Source organism: Lagenorhynchus albirostris, chromosome 3 (assembly GCF_949774975.1).
Source record: "Lagenorhynchus albirostris chromosome 3, mLagAlb1.1, whole genome shotgun sequence".
Taxonomy (NCBI): Eukaryota; Metazoa; Chordata; class Mammalia; order Artiodactyla; family Delphinidae; genus Lagenorhynchus; species Lagenorhynchus albirostris.
This window is the reverse complement of record NC_083097.1, coordinates 116,955,219-116,972,807: the sequence shown is the minus strand read 5'-3', so window position 1 is coordinate 116,972,807 and position 17,589 is coordinate 116,955,219. Positions and strand designations below refer to the sequence as shown.

Here is a 17,589-nt window from a genome sequence, read left to right as displayed (position 1 = left end):
GATTGAGAGTCCGCCTGCTCATGCAGGGGACACGGGTTTGTGCCCCGGTCCGGGAAGATCCCACGTGCAGTGGAGCAGCTGGGCCCGTGAGCCATGGCCACTAAGCCTGCGTGTCCGGAGCCTGTGCTCCGCAACGGGAGAGGCCACAACAGTGAGAGGCCCACGTACCGCAAAAAAAATAAAAATAAAAATAACTGATTTGCATAGGACCAACTATTACTCAATATGGCAAAGACCCAGAATTAGCAACACTGTGTGCCCACCACACTTCTTTAGGTTGGTTCTATTTATTTTCTTTGATCTACTGCATCTAAAGCAGATTTATTATGAGCTTAAAGAAAGAATCCATGTCCTATCTTGTCCTTGGAAAAACCTCTCCATCTTCCACCCCTATTTTCAAGGTGGCTAACATCTCAAAGTAAAACGGTATTTCTAAATTCCTTGTCTCTCACTGGGCAAAAAATACCTATGCATACTTGAAAGCCAAAGCTGAAAAAACAATCCTAAAGAAAGGAAATTTTGAAAAGTTTGAAGGCATATAAGATGAGAAGAAGAGGATGTAACAAAAGTTTATTCTGCTACTCAAAATAAAGTTTAACCAAAGGAAAAGAAGAATAAATTCATAATTGAACAACTCCAAAGATAACTGGAGAGATTTTATTCTTAAGAAAATAGTTTACTTACAATAAAAATCCATGTTAAGGAAACTTTTCCTACTTCTTTGACAGTATTTAAGTAGGATAAAATACTGATAGTGAAAAGATAGGGTGGGAGAGATAATGATTTAGCGTTATAATGCCAAATTATTCTTTACTGGGATGGCCTTACCACATTACTGTGTTTTCTAGGGATTAGTAACTTTTATCTATTAAAATATTTTATAGTAAGCTAAATTTGCTAATTATTAATTATAAATAATGCCCAAAATTAAGTAATTTAAGATATATTTAATATACCCAAAGATTTTAAGAGAGAGGATAATTTGTGTAACACATCATTATTATTAATTATGACTCACACCTTAAAATTTCATTTTCTTCAAGGATCCCATAGCACTTCACACATTCTTGGGCTAAGTACTCATCTAGTCCATCTGATACCTCCAAAAAGGTAGCTAGTTAACCTGTTCTTTAAAAATCATAAAATTAGATTTCTTAAGCCACGTCATTAAAGATCTTCTGATCCAAACCCCTCATAAAATAAAGGAAAGGGGGGAGATGAGAAAGAAACACAAAAGAAGGCTAGGGAATCTAAGTGATTTGCCCTAGGACACCCAGCATAGCCGAAGAAAGAATATTTACAGGACTTGGGTAAAATAGTCCAGAAAATAACACTAGATTTTATTTTACAGATGAGAATATTGAGGCAACTATTTACTTATAGATCAGTGATCTGCTGGCTGTGATCAAAATTCCAGTGTCTTGTCTAATGCTCAGTAGCATCTCTAATGTTGAATTCTTTCTAAATAACTAAGTGTAGCCTTTGTCACTCATTAGCCCTCCATTCAGATACAGGATTACAGGATGCCTTCCACAGGTATTTCTTCCTTTTAGTAGATTTACTTTCAAATAGCAATGAAGGCCTGTAACATGCTAAAGTGGGTCATAAAAAATCTTTATGTGAACACAACTAAAATATATTTACCTTCTCTAATATCTATGTCAGTTGTTTATTATGGGAAATACTACTTGAGTTCCTCTTCTAGACATGAAAGGCCAAGGAGCTGTAGAGAAGGAAGGAATACTAATTTACGGGATTTATATATCACTCTCCCTTTCCAACCTTAGCTTTGTTGGCAAATACATGTGAAGGAAGTTCCACAAATATTTCTTTTATCTCAACAAATGTATCAACGTTTTAGTGCTGAAATTAACATGCCATGATGAAAAGAGAAAGATTCCATCATCTTTACAAATGGTTTGAAAATCAGAAACACCACCAAATCAAAGCAACTCTGTACAAACTTCAAGTTATAAGTAAGTACTAGGGATGTATTATACAACATGATACATATAATTAATACTGCTGTATGTTATATATGAAAGTTGTTGAGAGCAAATCCTAATAGATCTCATGACAAGGAATAAATTTTTTTTCTATTTCTTTAATTTTGTGTATGAGATGAAAGAGGTTCCTAAATTTATTGTGATTATCACAAGTTAAACTTATACAGTATTGTATGGCAATTATATCTTAATAAACCTGGAAGAAAAAAATAAAACAAAATAAAAAACAACAAAAACTCCTACTAGATATATATATATATATATATATATATATATATATATATATATATAAAAAACAGAAAAACAAAACAACACTGACATGTTAACCAACACTGTTGCCACCTAAACATCCTATCATTAGGGCGTTTGGAAACTCTGACCTGATGCAGTCATCTTTCATAGAGATGGATCATCTCTATAACAATAACATGGTTGGGCATGGAAGCCAGGAAAACACAGACAACAAAGTAAGCCAAAATTAAAAGCAAGCAAGAGAAAAAAAGAAAGAAGCAGAGTAGGGTTTTACATTCCAAGTTATACTGTTGAATAGTTAACTATGCAAATTCTCCACCTTGAACATAAAAGTAATAGTAAAGAGGGGGCTAGAGGACTGTGGTAAAGGAAATCAAGCCATATAAATGCTTTAGCTGAAGTAAGCTATCAAGATACAAATAAGAATGAAATATTAAAACTCTGCCGTTTGGTCTAAAGACCAGTAAATGGGGAGAACAGCCTAAAGTAATAATTATACAGGACACCAGGACAGTGACTCAAAGACAATGGAACTGAATCAACTTCAGTTTTCATTTTTTTTAATATTGCAGATGTCAATTTTATTTTTATTTATTATTATTTTTGGCTGTGCCTCACAGCATATGGGATCTTAGTTCCTGGACCAGGGATTGAACCCATGCCCCCTGCAGCGGAAGTGTGGAGTTTTAACCACTGGACCACCAGGGGAGTCACTCAACTTCGATTTTTAAATGGTGTTTATTGGTTATTTCTGGTCAAGCAGTTCAATAACAAATTTGTAAGGATACATAGTATATTCCTTTACAGAGAAATAAGATTAGTTTCCAAAGGCTGGTTTATTTATTTTTTTTTTAAATTTCTTTTAGATTTTAAGTATACTACAGAATGCTAATGTGTTTTAATACAAACTTTCTTACGATGGGTTTACATCATATTATACCTGTAATCACACCAAATACTAAATACTAATTTGGGCCCAATAAACAAAAGATGCTATGCAGAGAAAGAAAGTACATAAAGGAATAATCTTTATTTCAATATATAATGATTCCCATTACAGTGGTAACAAGAAGTACAACTATATGGAAGACATGGATTAGGTGACTTGTTCAAGGCTCTCTGCTTATTCAGTAGTTAAAATGATTTTGCATGTTAAATAGGGAGAATTTTCAAAAAGAACTCTGGAATTAATGGACAATTTTTTATTTCATTTAATTTTTGATTTCCAAAAGGAACATTTTAAGTGGCTTATTTAAGAAAACTAATCTAGTCCAAAGGTTTTTAATAATGGATTATTCAAATTTATGCAATTATTACAAAGGTAGACAAGTTACATATCAATACATAACCTTCTAAATATGATAAATATTTAGGGTTTTTTTTTACTGGAAATATCTAATATTTTTTCATTTTAAATATTTTTAAAACAAGAAAAAATAAAATTTCAAATAACTAAGTTTCAAATGAGAACATACACATATTTTGAGGATCTACCTGAAAATGCTCAAGTATACTAACAGTTCTGGTTGTGGATTTTAAAAAAAGCATTAAATAAGAAACTGTCTAGATTTCCTTTAAAACTAAGTTCTAAACTATACCTACTACACATGTAGAATGAAAAGTCTTAAAACCTCTCAGTTTCATCTCAGGAAACAATATAAGCAATCCAAATTGTTGCATTACATTTTTATAAAATTGTAATTAATATCCTAACTGATTCTACAGAATATTTTTAAAAATGAGAGACAACAACTTTTAAACTCTTTAAAAAATATATAATAACAGCCTTAAATTGTGGCAAAAGTTAAGCTCTAAAAATCTAACAAAGCATGGTCCAGATTGTGTTTCAAAGGTTGACTTGTGCGTTCTTATTTAAAACCGAAGGTAAAAATAGTTCCCCCCCAAATGAAGGTTCTCAGCTAGCCCACGAAAACAAACAAACAAACAATTTAACTTAAAGAACTACCAAACCTAGACATCAAGAATACATCTATGGGATGCCAGAAATGGAATACATCTCCACTCCACGCAATGGGAGCGTAGTCTTCCAATTCCAAACCACTGGAGGAAATTACTACAGTCCTAAACAGATACTAGGAGGTGACAGAAAAGAATGAAGGACAAGAAAGGTGCTACTGTCTTTTTAGGTCCAGCTAGCAAGAATTATCAGTCATTTTCTTCCTCAGGACTCAGGGACTGATCTGCCTGCTTTACTTACTTCTTGTTTTTCACTAGGTCTTTTGTTTCCTGCTTATGGCTTATAGTAAAGCTGAAATTATTTATAGGTTTTAAATATCAAACTTACTATGCTTTTCCGTACTTTCCACATTTTCTATAAAGAACAAGAACTGCTTTTTACAATCAGGAAAATAACTAATATTAAAATTGAAATATCTCTCCACAGATAGCAAAAGCATAAAATAGGAATACATTTTTAAAGTGAAAAATTAATATATAAAATAATTCAAAAGGAGAAAAATGTTATGCACATGAAATTATTAAATCTAGCAGTATTTACAACAGTGAAAAATAAAAAGCAAGTCAAAAGTTCAATAATAAGTGAATGACTATGGCTCATCAACTTGATGGAATATTATGCACAAGTTATAAATATACAGAATATGTAGCAAAATGGAAAAGATTATGACAGAATACACATTCTGGAAAATAAAAAACAACTGTACTATACTATGATTATAATTACATGTGTATATGAATGCAAAGACGGTTTGCAAAAGAGAAAAACAGTTACGTTAGAATAACAGTATTACCTTTGTACTTAAGGTAAATATTTATCTGAGCCATTTTTTAATCTTATATTTTGAATGTAAAACAGTATGGTAAATTCAAATCTTTCAATCTGCTTATTTAATGAAATTCTTCTAAGGAATTTTAATCACAATTTACCTAATTCCAGAAAACTATAAAAATAAAAAATAGAAAACAACTATTTTGTTTTCTATTTTTAAATGCCCTTTGTTTTAAAGGGCATTTAAAAATATTTCATAACAAATTTTTAACTCTGTCAAAAATCACTAAGGTTTTGCTATACTTTAAAGTGCATTTAACAGATAATTCCTCTTTTCCTATTTAATATTTTTAGAAGAACTAGCAAATTAGTCAAGAAAGTGACTTAGCTATGGAAAAATGGAAGGAAGAATTTTGATAAGAATTCAGAGGATAAGAGTATTAAACTTTGCTTATATTATCTAAGCTTTTATGCTCTACCCTGTTTATTCCAAGTGATGAAATGCTTCAATTCTTAATTTTTAGATGACCCAAAGCAACTCTAAAAAAAGGAATGAGATAAAGAAAGAAGGCAGAAGATTAAGATCTACTTAACATATCCATCATAATTTTCAAACGAAAAAAGTACACCTCTTAGAAATTCTAACTGGCAGATCCTAATTAATGAGAATGAATGCTAGTCTTATCACTACAATATTTATTAGAAGTAGAAATGATGATAAATAAATAGCATAATTACACTATACTTATTATAGTCAATAATTATTTTCCAACAATGTTCTCAGGTATTTTGGGGGGAATGTCTGTTATTGGAATTGGTTTAAAAGACAATACTTGCACAGTTTTTTCTAAATAACTGAAATTAATAAAGTTGATTCTGTACAGCATTTATAATTATGCATGTCTCACACAGATTTTTAAGAAATACAAAAGGGAATTCTGGAAGAAACTCTAGAAAGCCATTCAAAATAATCTCACAAAATAAAAATTAATCAAAGCAAACATTTCAGCAAGAAGCATAAACCTTTAAGTGGGATATTATTTATAATTTCCCATAGTTGTAAGGATTATTACACATATGAACCTGCCATCTAATTTGAAACTTTGAAAAGCCAAAATAGAAGATATTAAAAGAAAAGAAAAAGAATGAAATGCTGTAATAATGTTGTTAGGAAGATGACAGTAGCTTTATTTTAAATGTCTAATTAGAAAAACAAAAGAAATCACTCAAAGTGATTTGACAGGTTATTCTATGTTGCAAACATATCACTGAATTTGTATGTCTAATAAAGGGCAGTTAAAAAGGTTCAAGAATGTCAAATGGGACTGGGGTGAGAGGAAGAAAGAAACAAATGTTTTTACCTAGGAAAAGAAACAGTATGCCCTTTTAAAAACTATTTTCAAATACATTTAATAAATGCAACAACTAGAACAAGTAGCCAAACTTTTAAAAGTTATTTTATACAAAGCATGCAAACTATTGATCTTCTTTACTAGTGCTTTCTAAATGTTAAAAATAAAGGAGTATTAACATTCACACAAAAATATTTGAAATTAAAAATATCTTACTAAATCAGCCCCTGCTTGAAGTAAAACATCTGCAACATCCGTATGTCCATTTTCACAAGCGTAGGTTAAGGCTGTGTCTCCTGTTGCTGTTGTAGCATGAACGTTAGCACCTGGCAAACAAAAAAATTACACATTTACTTTGTGAATTTTATAATTTGGTGAAACTCATAAACTCTAAATATGAAAATATCAGATTTTAAGAATCCTAATTTTCCTTTAAATGTTTTGGAAGAATGCTTTTAGCCACAAAGAAAGGAACTATACCAAATGATTAAAAAATACAATAATCTGGACTTCCCTGGTGGCACAGTCGTTAAGAATCCGCCTGCCAATGCAGGGGACACGGGTTTGAGCCCTGGTCTGGGAAGATCCCAAATGCCGCAGAGCAACTAAGCCCATGCACCACAACGACTGAGCCTGTGCTCTAGAGCCCGCAACCCACAACTACTGAGCCGCGTGCTGCAACTACTGAAGCCTGCGTGCCTAGAGCCTGTGCCCCGCAACAAGAGAAGCTACCGCAATGGGAAGCCCGCGCACTACAACAAAGAGTAGCCCCCACCCGACACGACCGGAGAAAAACCCACACGCAGCAACAAAGACCCAACGCAGCCAAAATAAATAAATAAATAAATTTTTTTTTTTTTAAATCTGCCTATACATCCCCAGTAAGATATACCCTAAGAAATAAAAGGGCTGCTAAAGCCAAAAATATCAGTTTTCAGAAATCATATTGACAGTAGTTTTGGTTTCTATTCTATGGATATTGTGGTAAAAATCAAATGAGTAATCCTTTGGTCGGTGAAATTCGGGGCATGGCTGAGAGAAAACACAGATAAAAGATTGCTGAAGTTAAGTAAAACCGTATGGTTCTGAATTGGAAGTACTGACATGAATTCATGTTGTATTATTATCTGTAAGAAAAATATTTCCTCACTCTGACCAACTAAAAAGGCCTAGAGACAATGAAAGACCAAGCCGAAATAGCATCTCTAGCTAAGATTGTGATCTCTAAGTACCATATCCTACTAAATGAAATTAGGGCTTCTTAAAGAAATAATTGGTTCCAAGACTGGGGGAGAATCTGTATAAGATGGGCCTGAAACACCTAGCAATATCAAAAAGCAAGGAAACAGACTATAATGAGGTCACACCAAAAGGATTTAGGAGCTAAACTTATTGACCAAAGATAGTGAAACTGTCCCATATTTCAGCAATTTTTACATCAAAAAGAATGAGGACTATGATAGAATAAAAGCCATCATGTATGTTTAAATCTAGAAGTTCAAAATGATGTTCAAATCAAAACAAAAAAAACCACTTCCTTGGTCACCAGTGAAGGATACTAGGGGTCCACCTCATTATTTGCGGTGAGCGGGGGAGAGAAAAGGGGGGGAAAATCAAACATTTATACTCCTGTTCCTATATGATTTATACCTAAGAGTAACCAAATAGGTGATGAAGGGAAGTTTCTCTTTATAGACATATGTCTGCTAATAAACAAGGAAGGAATAATAGAGTTTAGAATATTACCACTTTGTAACCCTTAACGAATTAATGGATCTAAGCAATGATCATCAATATCTAATAATCAAAAAGAGAGACAATCAGACAGTTACCACCTCCTGAAGAAAGTACAAATACTACCTATGAAGTAGTCTTAAAAACAAAACAGAACAAAACAAACGTACATCATACCCGAATTTAATCAAGTCTCTAGATCTAAGTACTACTTATAGTAAATCCAAGGGACAGAAAAACAAGTTAAATGAAATCGTGGAGGTGCATTTAGCAAAATCCATACTCTGGGAAGCCTAAAGGATAAACATTTCATGTCTTCAACCAAAACTTGCAAGGGAAAAAAGAAAAGAAAGATGATGAAGAGCCCATAAATTAAAGGGACTTAAGAGATGTATTGATCAAGAGTTACTGTATGAATCTTATTCGAATCCTAATTCAAAAAAGTCATTAAACGCACACATACACATTTATAAGACTATCAGGAAAATATGAAAACTGCTTGGGTATTTAATGACACCAAGGAATTATTATTTTAAAAATTTAGGTAAGGAAATGGTACTGTGGTTACTTTTTTTTTTTTTTTTTTTGCAGTATGCAGGTCTCTCACTGTTGTGGCCTCTCCTGTTGCGGAGCACAGGCTCTGGACGCACAGGCTCAGCGGCCATGGCCCACGGGCCCAGCCGCTCCGCGGCATGTGGGATCCTCTCGGATCGGGGCACAAACCCATGTCCCCTGCATCGGCAGGCGGACTCCCAACCACTGTGCCACCAAGGAAGCCCAAGGTTTTTTAATTTTTTTAAAAAACTGTATACGCAATGTATTAAAAGACCTGTTGGATTCTTCTTTAGTGCTACACTATGAGAAGAAATGCATGTAAATAAATCACACTCTAATCTGGAAAAAATTGTTTTAGGTACTGATCACATAAAAAGTGATTCTCAGGCCCCCGAGACAGTTCCAGAAACTACCTACTTCAAATTAGCAAAAGTAGCTAAATATGAGAATCAGTGGTGATACAATAGAAAAAACAATGTCAGGAGTTCTAAGTTTGAATATTGGCCCTGTCACTTATTAGCTTGATTTGCTTAGGGAAGTTATGTAACATGACTGTACATCAGTTTCTATATCTATAAAATGTGTGTAATATTTCTTACTATACCAGTGGCCAGTGGTAATTAATAGAGTTAACACATGAGCTGAGCAGAATGTCTGCTGATTTCTTAGTTAACATTATTTATTCCTTCTTTTTTTTTTTGCAGTACGCGGGCCTCTCCTGTTGCGGAGCACAGGCTCCGGACGCGCAGGCCCAGCGGCCATGGCTCACGGGCCCAGCCGCTCCGCGGCATGTGGGATCCTCCCAGACAGGGGCACGAACCCGCGTCCCCTGCATCGGCAGGCGGACTCTCAACCACTGCACCACTGCGCCACCAGGGAAGCCCCTATTTATTCCTTCTTTTAAAAGCCTCTTAACAATATCTTGACTACTTAGAGGGATGTGGGGAGAATGAAGACTGATAAGCACCGGTAAAGAAAGACTCCTGAATGGGACACAGACAGTTACAGAAAATAATGAGGGAAAAATGACTGAATAATGCCCATACATTTACTAACTACAGCAAATAATAGTATTTGAGTCAAGGAAGAGGTCAGCCTGTATGGTTGGTTTGTGCATTGGTTCAAAATCTAAACAATCATCCAAACCATTAATGATCTGGATTAAGAAATTATTGCAATAATAATCCAAAGGAATAACTGATGCTGGGCTATAATCAAATTAATATGAACAATAAAGGATGAATAAAGTTTTGCTAAATATTTCATTTTCCTTTATGTATTTCTTTATATGTCAAGTTTTAAACAACTTATTAGATATGGATAAAAAAATTTATACTACTTCTAAAGGATAAATAAAGGTTTACATCTGTCTGGATCAATTTTTTCTGATATATCCTTAACTTGCTCTATATAAAACTACAAATATTCTATGTAAAAAAAACTTACTTCTTACCACTGGTTAACAATATATAAAGCACAAATTATTATTATTATTATTATTTTTTTTTGCGGTACGCGGGCCTCTCACTGTTGTGGTCTCTCCCGTTGCGGAGCACAGGCTCCGGACACGCAGGCTCAGCAGCCATGGATCACGGGCCCAGCCGCTCTGCGGCATGCGGGATCTTCCCGGACCGGGGCACGAACCCGTGTCCCCTGCATCGGCAGGTGGACTCTCAACCACTGCGCCACCAAGGAAGCCCAAGCACAAATTATTTTAAAACTAAATACTTCTGGGACTTCCCTGGTGGTCCAGTGGTTAAGAATCCACCTTTCGCGGGGACGCGGGTTCGATCCCTGGTCGAGCAACTAAGCCCACGTACTCTAGAGCTCGCATGCCATAGTGGAGAGCCCATGTGACACAACTACTGGGCCCACGTGCTCTGGAGCCCACGTGCCACAACTAGAGAGAAGCCTGCATGCCGCAACGAAGAGCCTGCACCACAACAAAGATCCCTCACGCTGAAATGAAGATCCCGCATGCCACAACTAAGACCCAATGCAGCCAAATAAATAAATATTTAAAAACAAATAAACAAAAAACCCCAAAAAACTAAATACTTCTGCCAAAAAAAACATTCCCACTTGTTCGTTCATTCTTTCTTTCTTATTTTTTTTGAGAAGTCAGAAATGTCAAGAAATGAACAGGCTTAAGGGTATCAAATTATAACCTCTATGGCATCCCCACCTCCTCTTATTAATAGACACTAGGAGGAACTAACTTCTCCCCTCCAAAAGCCACAAACATTCAATAGAAAGATAAGGTCAACGGGAAGCCTTACAGTCACCAAGCAAACATTAATAACTCTAAGAAACCTTTTAAAAAAAATGACATTTTTGGAGATTTAAAAGCCTAAGAAGAGAGTTAAATTATGGCGCTGTCTTTCAACTTTTGTAGAAAGTTGAAAAAGTTATGGTTAATTGTTAAAGTTATGAAAGCAATATAAAAGTCTTTTTCTAAAAGGCGTTTTTAAAGCCACATACCGGCAGCCAGTAAATATTTAACCAACTCCAGGTGTCCCTCCTGAGAAGCCTCCATCAGAGGTGTGGAGCAGCCAAGTTCTATGTCAGCCCCTGCCTTAATCAGGAAGTCTGCAACTTCAGAAAATCCTCCACAGCAAGCCAACGTCAGAGCAGTTTCTTGGGTTTCTTCTGTCTGAGCATTTATATTTGCTCCTGAGGAAAGCATGAAAATAGATAAAACTAGTTAAAAAAGACTTAGAGTAAAGTGTTCTGATTTGTGATAATTATCTTTTCTCTGCTGCTGGGGTTCCTTCCAGGGTGTTGATAATTTATTTTATCATCAATGCAAAAAATATCTTAGTTGTAGTAAATTTCAGGGATACTGACACAAAAAAACCAAAGGAAATCGATTTTTTAATTAAAGAAGTAAAACTATTTTACCTTGTGCTAAGAGTAGTGCCACCATCTCTTCGTGTCCTTCCCGAGCAGCTTCCATCAAGGGAGTGTATCCTTCATCATTAACTTCCTCAAGATTTGCGCCCCTCTCAATAAGTAGAGCTGCCAATTCAACGTGTCCTCCACAGGCAGCTAGCGTTAATGGAGACTCAAATGAATCTGCAGGCATATTCACTTGAGCACCACTATCCAAAAGCAAACGTGCCACCTCTACATGTCCATCCTGCAGATTTTCAGAAGTAAAACAAGAAGAAAGGAATTTTTGTTTTGTTTTGATATTTTTTAAGCGAGAGAAGAAAAGCAAGAGATTGAGGAAAGACAAGAGGAAAAAAAAGGAGAGGCAGCTTAGAGGCATATATATTACCATGACCATCTGAACAATTTTTGAAATCTATCTTACCAAAAGTCCATTAAAATTATTTTACCTTACTTTTGAGCAAGCCCAAAATTTTCCACAAGAATCAGACTTGTGAGATACAGTTACAACTCCAAATAATTTTGAATTTCCACATTCTTTGAAGTTCAAAAAATTGTTAAATCCATAGCCAACAGTAACTCAAAATAAAATAATTACTGTTTATACTACAGCCAGAGTCAAACATAGCTATAGCCTCAAACTTAAGTGTCATGTTTAAGTGTAGAAACTGTGTTAGATCTATTTAAGAAAAGAAGACTTCGCATAAAGTAACACAACAATTCTGTGAAGTCATTACCACTTGGGATTATGTCACCAAGGTAAATCCCTGTGGACTGATCCTATCCTATATTTTTTCTCATCACTAACTTGTAATGAGGCAAAGAATTTTACAAAGATGTAAAAGTAAGTCGTATTCACTTGTAAATAATTTTACCATGAGCCCATCTGCATAGACAGTAAGGCAATTAATATTCTCATGGAGTGTATCCATTCTATCCCTCTATCATCATACATACAGTTCTTCAGTTTCAAATTCTATGCTACAAAATTTTATGTAACTCCTTAACTCCTGTTGTGCATATAAAGACAAATGGTATTGTTCTTTATTTCAAAAATGACCCAAATATTGCTAATGAAAAGTAAAGACTGAGTACAAAAATAAGGTTTTATAAGGTTGGGCAATTCTTTTACTAAAGAATTAATTAAAGAAACCTTAATTAAATATTAGGTTTCAGGATCCATCTAGAGTTTCATTATACTTAACTAAATAACTAACTTAGCTGTAACCACTTTTGACATGATGTCAAAAACAAATGACTTCACATTAAAATTTTAGTTTTACTAATACTTCAAATATATGTAAAATAAAATATATTTTAACCAAATTCCTATATTGAGTTACTGGTGTTTGATATACAATTCTAATTGAAAAGAAAATAAGGGTTTATGAATGCCCACAGATCAGGGAACTACTATTGCGCCCAGCTTCTCTAGGCTCCCAAGAAATTGTTTTGCTTGAATTTAATTTCTGAAGAGTCTTTATATACTCTGCTAACATATCTTGAGTACATACCTTACAAAGGAATTGTACTAAGCATTTTTTATGTTAATGAACAATATTATTTCTAACAAAGGAAAAAAGAACAAAATAAGAAATTAAAAAAAGAATAATCCACTCTTAAAGGCCTAATATCATTATTAGAATTTTTTTAAATTCTAAGACTTTAGTCTTAGCCTTTGAGCAGTAGCTGGGATTGGACTTACTCTCTATCATAAACAACTATAAAAATTGGGGAAAAAAGATAAAACAACTGGAGGCACTGGACAGCAACCAAGCTAGGGCTAGGGTTATGATAACTTAAAGAAGGGAGCATTTGAGATGCTCCCATTTTTTTTTAATAAAATATATATATATATTTTTAGCACCTTTATTGGAGTATAATTGCTTTACAATGGTGCACCAGTTTCTGCTTTATAACAAAGTGAATCAGCTATACATATACATATGCCCTCATATCTCCTCCCTCTTGCTTCTCCCTCCCACCCTCCCTATCCCACCCCTCTACGTGGTCACAAAGCACTGAGCTGATCTCCCTGTACTATGCGGCTGCTTCCCACTAGCTATCTATTTTACATTTGGTAGTATATATAAGTCCATGCCACTCTCTCACTTCGTCCCAGCTTACCCTTCCTCCCCCCCGTGTCCTCAAGTCCATTCTCTACGTCTGCATCTTTATTCCTGTCCTGCCCCTAGGTTCTTCAGAACAATTTTTTTTTAGAGTCCATATATATGTGTTAGCATATGGTATTTGTTTTTCTCTTTCTGACGTACTTCACTCTGTATTACAGACTCTAGGTCCATCCACGTCACTACAAATAACTCAATTTTGTTTCTTTTTATGGCTGAGCAATATTCAATTGTATGTATGTGCCACATCTTCTTTATCCATTCACCTGTCGATGGACACTTAGGTTGATTCCATGTCCTAGCTATTGTAAACAAAGCTGCAATGAACACTGTGATACATGACTTTTTTTTTTTTTTTTTTTTGCTGTACGCGGGCCTCTCACTGTTGTGGCCTCTCCTGTTGCGGAGCACAGGCTCCGGACGCACAGGCTCAGTAGCCATGGCTCACGGGCCCAGCCGCTCCGTGGCATGAGGGATCTTTCCAGACCGGGGCACGAACCCGTGTCCCCTGCATCAGCAGGCGGACTCCCAACCACTGCGCCACCAGGGAAGCCCCATGACTCTTTTTGAATTATGGTTTTCTCAGGGTATATGCCCAGTAGTAGGATTGCTGGGTCATATGATAGTTCTATTTGTAGTTTTTTAAGGAACTTCCATACTGTTCTCCATAGTGGCTGTATCAATTTACATTCCCACCAACAGTGCAAGAGGGTTCCCTTTTCTCCACACCCTCTCCAGCATTTGTTGTTTGCAGATTTTTTATGATGGCCATTCTGCCTGGTGTGAGGTGATGTCTCATTGTAGTTTTCATTTGCATTTCTCTAATGATTAGTGATGTTGAGCATCCTTTCATGTGTTTGTTGGCTATCTGTATATATTCTTTGGAGAAATGTCTATCTAGGCCTGCCCATTTTTGGATTGGGTTGTTTGTTTTTTTGATATTGAGCTGCATGAGCTGCTTGTAAATTTTGGAGATTAATCCTTTGTCAGTTGCTTCATTTGCAAATATTTTCTCCCATTCTGAGGGTTGTCTTTTGGTCTTGTTTATGGTTTCCTTTGCTATGCAAAAGCTTTTAAGTTTCATTAGGTCCCATTTGTTTATTTTTATTTCCATTTCTCTAGGAGGTGGGTCTAAAAGGATCTTGCTGTGATTTATATCATAGAGTGTTCTGCCTATGTTTTCCTCTAAGAGTTTTATAGTGTCTGGCCTTACATTTAGGTCTTTAATCCATTTTGGGTTTATTTTTGTGTATGGTGTTAGGAAGTGTTCTAATTTCATTCTTTTACATGTAGCTGTCCAGTTTTCCCAGCACCACTTATTGAAGAGGCTGTCTTTTCTCCACTGTATATTCTTGCCTCCTTTATCAAAGGTAAGGTGACCATATGTGTGTGGGCTTATCTCTGGGCTTTCTATCCTGTTCCATTGATCTATATTTCTGTTTTTGTGCCAGTACCATACTGTCTGGATTACTGTAGCTTTGTAGTATAGTCTGAAGTAAGGGAGCCTGATTCCTCCAGCTCCGTTTTTCTTTCTCAGGATTGCTTTGGCTATTTGGGGTCTTTTGTGTTTCCATACAAATTGTGAAATTTTTTGTTCTAGTTCTGTGAAAGATGCCATTGGTAGTTTGATAGGGATTGCATTGAATCTATAGATTGCTTTGGGTAGTACAGTCATTTTTACAATGTTGATTCTTCCAATCCAAGAACATGGTATATCTCTCCATCTGTTTGTATCATCTTTAATTTCTTTCATCAGTGTCTCATAGTTTTCTGCATACAGGTCTTTTGTCTCCTTAGGTAGGTTTATTCCTAGGTATTTCATTCTTTTTGTTGCAATGGCAAATGGGAGTGTTTCCTTAATTTCTCTTTCAGATTTTTCATCATTAGTGTATAGGAATGCAAGAGATTTTTGTGCATTAATTTTGTATCCTGCTACTTTAGCAAATTCATTGATTAGCTCTAGTAGTTTTCTGATAGAGTCTTTAGGATTCTCTATGTATAGTATCATGTCATCTGCAAACAGTGACAGCTTTACTTCTTTTCCGATTTGGATTCAACTATGTTGACTAATAGTGGTGAGAGTGGGCAACCTTGTCTTGTTCCTGATCTTAGTGAAAATGGTTTCAGTTTTTCACCATTGAGAATGATGTTGGCTGTGGGTTTGTCATATATGCCCTTTATTATGTTAAGGTAAGTTCCCTCTATGCCTTCTTTCTGCAGGGTTTTTATCATAAATGGGTGTTGAATTTTGTCAAAAGTTTTTTCTGCATCTATTCAGATGATCATATGGTTTTTATCCTTCAGTTTGTTAATATGGTGTATCACATTGATTGATTTGCACATATTGAAGAATCCTTGCATTCCTGGGATAAACCTCACTTGATCATGGTGTATGATCCTTTTAACGTGCTGTTGGATTCTGTTCGCTAGTATTTTGTTGAGGATTTTTGCATCTATGTTCATCAGCGATATTGGCGTATAGTTTTCTTCCTTTGTGACATCTTTGTCTGGTTTTGGTATCAGGGTGATGGTGGTCTTGTAGAATGAGTTTGGGAGTGTTCCTACCTCTGCTATATTTTGGAAGAGTTTGAGAAGGATAGGTGTTAGCTCTTCTCAAAATGTTTGATAGAATTTGCCTGTGAAGCCATCTGGTCCTGGGCTTTTGTTTGCTGGAAGATTTTTAATCACAGTCTCAATTTCAGTGCTTGTGATTGGTCTGTTTATATTTTTTATTTCTTCCTGGTTCAGTCTCAGTAGGCTGTACTCTTCTAAGAATGTGTCCATTTCTTCCAGGTTGTCCATTTTATTGGCATATAGTTGCTTGTAGTAATCTCTCATGATCCATTGTATTTCTTCAGTGCCAGTTGTTCCTTCTCCTTTTTCATTTCTAATTCTGTTGATTTGAGTCTTCTCCCTTTTTTTCTTCATGAGTCTGGCTAATGGTTTATCAATTTTGTTTATCTTCTCAAAGAACCAGGTTTTAGTTTTATTGATCTTTGCTATTGTTTCCTTCATTTCTGATCTGATCTTTATGATTTCCTTCCTTCTGCTAACTTTGGGGTTTTTTTATTCTCTTTCTCTAACTGCTTTAGGTGTAAGTTTAGGTTGTTTATTTTAGATGTTTCTTGTTTTTTGAGGTAGGATTGCATTGCTATAAACTTCCCTCTTAGAACTGCTTTTGCTGCATCCTATAGGTTTTGTGTTTTTGTGTTTTCATTGTCATTTGTTTCTAGGTATTTTTTGATTTCCTCTTTGATTTCTTCAGTGATCTCTTGTTTATTTAGTAGTGTATTGTTTAGCCTCCATTCACTCTAACTTTTTCTCTTTGGGCATCTTCCAAACCATGGCCCAAGGAAATATATCCTAAACAAAGAGTGAACATTTTTACGACCAAAGAGTAAGGACCTAGGAGTAAAAGTGATGCTGAATTAAGCCTCAATAGGATCAGGGTGATTCACTGGTAATTTAACTGCCTGCTAGAACAGAATTTAACAGTCTTAAAAGGAATACAGGATAATCCAGGGCCTTGAAAAGGGATCATCCACAGCATATGGATTACAAAAAAAATTACTAGACATATTAAGGGGCAAGAAAAAGTAACTGATCATCAAGATATAAAATAATAAAAGTTGACCCAGAAGTGAATCAAATATAGTAGTCAGAAGAAAAGAACTTCAAAATAACTACTAGATATATCAAAAAAAAATACAGGGAAAAAATTGAGAAAATGGATGAGGGAAAAAAAAAAAAAAGGGCATGTACCAAAACAACAAAGCTCCAAAATGTGGGGGAAAAGTGAAGCAACTAGAAGAAGAAATAGACAAATCCACAAGCATAGTTGGGAGATTTCAACACCCCCTCTCAACAACTGTTAGAACAGCTAAGACAGAAATTCAGAAAGGATGTAGAAGAACTCCACC

At 35.2% G+C, this 17,589-nt stretch overlaps 1 protein-coding gene across 15 annotated transcripts in view; it reads right to left on the bottom strand.

Moving 5' to 3' along the window:
- ANKHD1 (ankyrin repeat and KH domain containing 1) overlaps nucleotides 1–17,589 on the bottom strand; it is a 121,141-nt gene that overhangs the window by 65,575 nt on the left and 37,977 nt on the right. For 14 of the 15 annotated variants that reach the window (XM_060143741.1, XM_060143743.1, XM_060143747.1 and 11 more), the window contains exons 8-10: nucleotides 11,550–11,787; nucleotides 11,130–11,321; nucleotides 6,576–6,685 (exon numbers count right to left, since the gene is read on the bottom strand). In XM_060143741.1, the coding sequence (XP_059999724.1) occupies nucleotides 6,576–6,685; nucleotides 11,130–11,321; nucleotides 11,550–11,787 (540 nt within the window). The remainder of the gene's footprint in view (nucleotides 1–6,575; nucleotides 6,686–11,129; nucleotides 11,322–11,549; nucleotides 11,788–17,589) is intronic. The other variant, XM_060143756.1, reaches the window with a different exon arrangement.